The sequence below is a fragment of the Temnothorax curvispinosus genome, unplaced genomic scaffold, assembly GCF_003070985.1.
Source record: "Temnothorax curvispinosus isolate PA1 unplaced genomic scaffold, ASM307098v1 QBEX01006312.1, whole genome shotgun sequence".
NCBI classification, from domain to species: domain Eukaryota; kingdom Metazoa; phylum Arthropoda; class Insecta; order Hymenoptera; family Formicidae; genus Temnothorax; species Temnothorax curvispinosus.
The window spans coordinates 804-4,242 of NW_020216092.1; the positions used below are offsets into that span (position 1 = coordinate 804).

The 3,439-nt window shown below is 34.0% G+C and overlaps 1 protein-coding gene across 1 annotated transcript; it reads left to right on the top strand.

Moving 5' to 3' along the window:
* Nucleotides 1-413: 413 nt before the first annotated feature.
* Nucleotides 414-3,379, top strand: LOC112455647 (the record flags this gene model as incomplete). Its single annotated transcript, XM_025017692.1, has 2 exons — nt 414-542; nt 654-3,379. Coding segments are annotated over 2 exons (1,845 nt in total), but the record flags the coding sequence as incomplete, so codon positions are not given.
* Nucleotides 3,380-3,439: the final 60 nt, after the last annotated feature.

Here is a 3,439-nt window from a genome sequence, read left to right on the forward strand (position 1 = left end):
GATATAATAAACATTAACTTTTTTTTTTCAATCTAAATTTCTCTTTTGTGAAAATTTAATGATGCTTTGTCTATCTTTTCATAATTTTTTAATTTCCATTTAAACAGTTCTATTTAATAATGAGATGTGTTTTGAGAATTTCTTAAAGTAAAATTTATTCAATGTTATTTAAAAATTAAACATTTTTATAGTTGCTTTGGGACTTATTCGAACAATTTTTATTTTTAAATTATCTCTTGCAATAAAATAGTTATTGGTATCTCTATATTTTTGTAAAAAAAAAAAAAAATTAAGTCGAGAGTATTTAAAGAATTTATAGTTAAAAATCAGCTTACATACTTACAGTTTATTTTGATTATTCTGAATTGATAAAATACTAATTATATAACACTAATTATATTCTTTCCTCATACATAGATGTGATTACAGGGATATATTCTTCAAAGGAGGAAATTCAGCTTAAAGCACCTACTGATCTATCACTATTCGAACGTTTGAAAGGATCATTAAAATCATTTCTTAATCGACACATGACTCCACAGGTTTGTTTGGTGTTTTCTTTGTTTAAAGTCTTTAACCACGATTATATTTTATATTTTATAAAACTTGAAACTTAAAACTTAAAAAAACATGAAATTTCTGTGTATTTATAGGCGACAGCTATCGCATCCAATTTGGATATGATGATTCCCGTAATTGAATCACAAGAAAACCAGGAGGACGCTATTGACTTTCATTATTTTCATGCAGATATTGTCAAGGATTCGCTTGGTGGTGAAGTCAGAATTACTGCCGCATCCGAAGCTACGATTATTGTCCTAGAACCTGCCTCTACACCGATAGAGATCTTGTGGCATCAGTTGAAAGAAGTATTTGTCAATCAAATATTTCTCAACACCAAAGTAAACAAAGGTATAAGAATCAGAAGTTTCATCTTGGAAAGCTATTATAATTGGGTTAACAAGGCGCGTGGTGTTACCCAAACGTGGCTTACCCAAACGTCATTATCGTACAAAGTCCGATGGTTCTTAAGCGAGCTACTTGTGGTCGCGCCAAACTCGTCTATTAAAAAGATGGGACAGTTACTGGAACTAAACAAGCAGAAGCTATTAAAACAATATTTACTTACTAACATGGACACTATGGTGCTGAATTTAAAGACCGTAGCTACGAAATTGAAGAGTATGAAATCTGTAAGGCCGGAAATGGAACAGCTGCTAAAAATTTCGGAATCTGGCATCATGCAAGTGGAAAATTATTCGTTCTTACGTCACTTATTAATTGACTTATTTGATGAGGAAGATGAGATTGTCAATCAACATGTCGCCCTTTTGGATCGTATTCACGCAGAGGTCCATACTACATATCAAGAAATATTAATTGATGGAGTGCAGAGGCATCTGGAGAAATCGGGAGTAGAAGATAGCTCGTATTACGACATACTGATCGCCGATTTGCAAAAGAATTTAAAAAATATAGATAAAGGAGAAAATCTACTTGGAAAAACCAAAGAAAATAATTTGGCAGTTGCGGAATTTATTAGCGACAGTAGTGGAGACAAATTAGAACTGGAAAGTAAAAACATTAAAGTCTTGAAAAAAACTAAGGAATCGAGTGCTGAGAAGCTGGAAGATTTCGAATATTTCATATTAACTGAAATAGAAAAAGCTGTCAAATATTCTGATCAAAATATCTTGCAAAGATATGAAGATATAAGCGACGAATCGAAAAACATCGCGGCAGAAAGTAAGAAGGATAAGAATGTCGTCAAATCAGACGAAATGACTCTGCATTCTTCTCAGAATCAGAGCGAAGGCGAAAGCAGAAAGAATAACATTCAAGGTACCATTCAGGAAGATATAGACTTTCTGCGAATAACAAAAGTAGTGGATGCAAAACTCAAAGAAGCCACTAAAGAAAGCAAACGAAAAGAAGAGTCATCTGCGGACTCTGCATCGAGTGATACCGGAAAGATTCATGTTTCTGGCATGTCTGTGGCAACGGATACCTCCGATATAAGGAGAGCGTCTCCCAATAAAAAACATACTTTATTACAAGAATTACAAAAAGACATTAGCGATGTACAGCATAGTTACGAGGCTGATTTAAGAACAAAATCATCTAATAGAAGAGATCCAGTTGAAAGCAAAGTTATATCCACTGGTTTATTGAAAGACTTTGAAAAGCCTGTGTGGGCTGTTAACGACGAAGAAGTACTTGAAAAAAAATCAGAAATTACAGATATGCTACATAGTACCACGGTATCCAATAAAGTAAAATACGATGAGAAAAGGTCTACGAGTGAAGATAAAGTTAAGGAAGCTAAACCAAAATCGTGTAGAGCTAAACATATCGATGATGAATTATAACAATAGCTTTAAAATTTAGACTAAATTGTACGTATTATGCAAAAACAGAATTCCCAACGGCCGCAAGGCTACGGCATTACAACTGATATTTTTGCATTGTGATCTAGATGTGCGTATAGTCAATTTTAATTGACACTTATGTACAAGGTGGGACATTTAGAGCCAGTTCCACAAACGTCGGTTAACTCTTAACCTCAGGTTAACTTATCCTTTGTTTCTTTCTAACGTCTCCCTTAGAAAGAGACGAAGAGTAAGTTAACCTAAGGTTAAGAGTTAACCGACGTTTGTGGAACTGGTCCTTAGAGTGTTACAAGCTGTTATCTCTGAAAGTGGGGCACTTTAAGTGCCCTACTCTGTATCTATAATCTATACAATACAAGAGGTATTCTAGAAAGATTATACCGACCTATCCGATAAGAAAAGTAATACTGTCAGATTATACTGCTACTATATTATAACTATAAGGAATCTGTGGATTCTAAATTGGTGCTTACAAGAAAATCTATTGCACGTTGTTACTCGAAAAAAGATATTTGTGGAATATATAGGTATCATGGACATTACCTGTATGACACACGTGTGTTAAACTGGTTGTGAGGATGTATTCCAAGTAAGGCGCTAATTCGTGTACATTTTGTGTATTATAGTATAATATTCTATATGCTGAAATACAATATCAGCAAAGTTCTTTCTTCCATGAAAGCAGTCCTGATGAATCTATTCTGCAGTTTGTATTATACACGTGCAAATGTTATTCTATAACTGTATCATACAATTGTAAATCTAAAGAGTAATAGCACTGATAATTCCGTGGTGTGAGAGTATACCGTATCATGAATAGGAAGAACGAAGACGCGTTATTATCCTTCTTTTGACATTATTTTTACTCCAAAGATGTGCCATGATTAATGATAATGTATTCATCGTATCATACAGTTTAATATTTTATGCAACACGTGCATGGAAAGTGCCCCATTACGCACGCTACGCGTGCGTGATAGACCACTTTCCAGGCACTTGCAACATAAAATAGGGAGTGTAAGCCGTGTGTAAAGATGAAAATTCCCGGG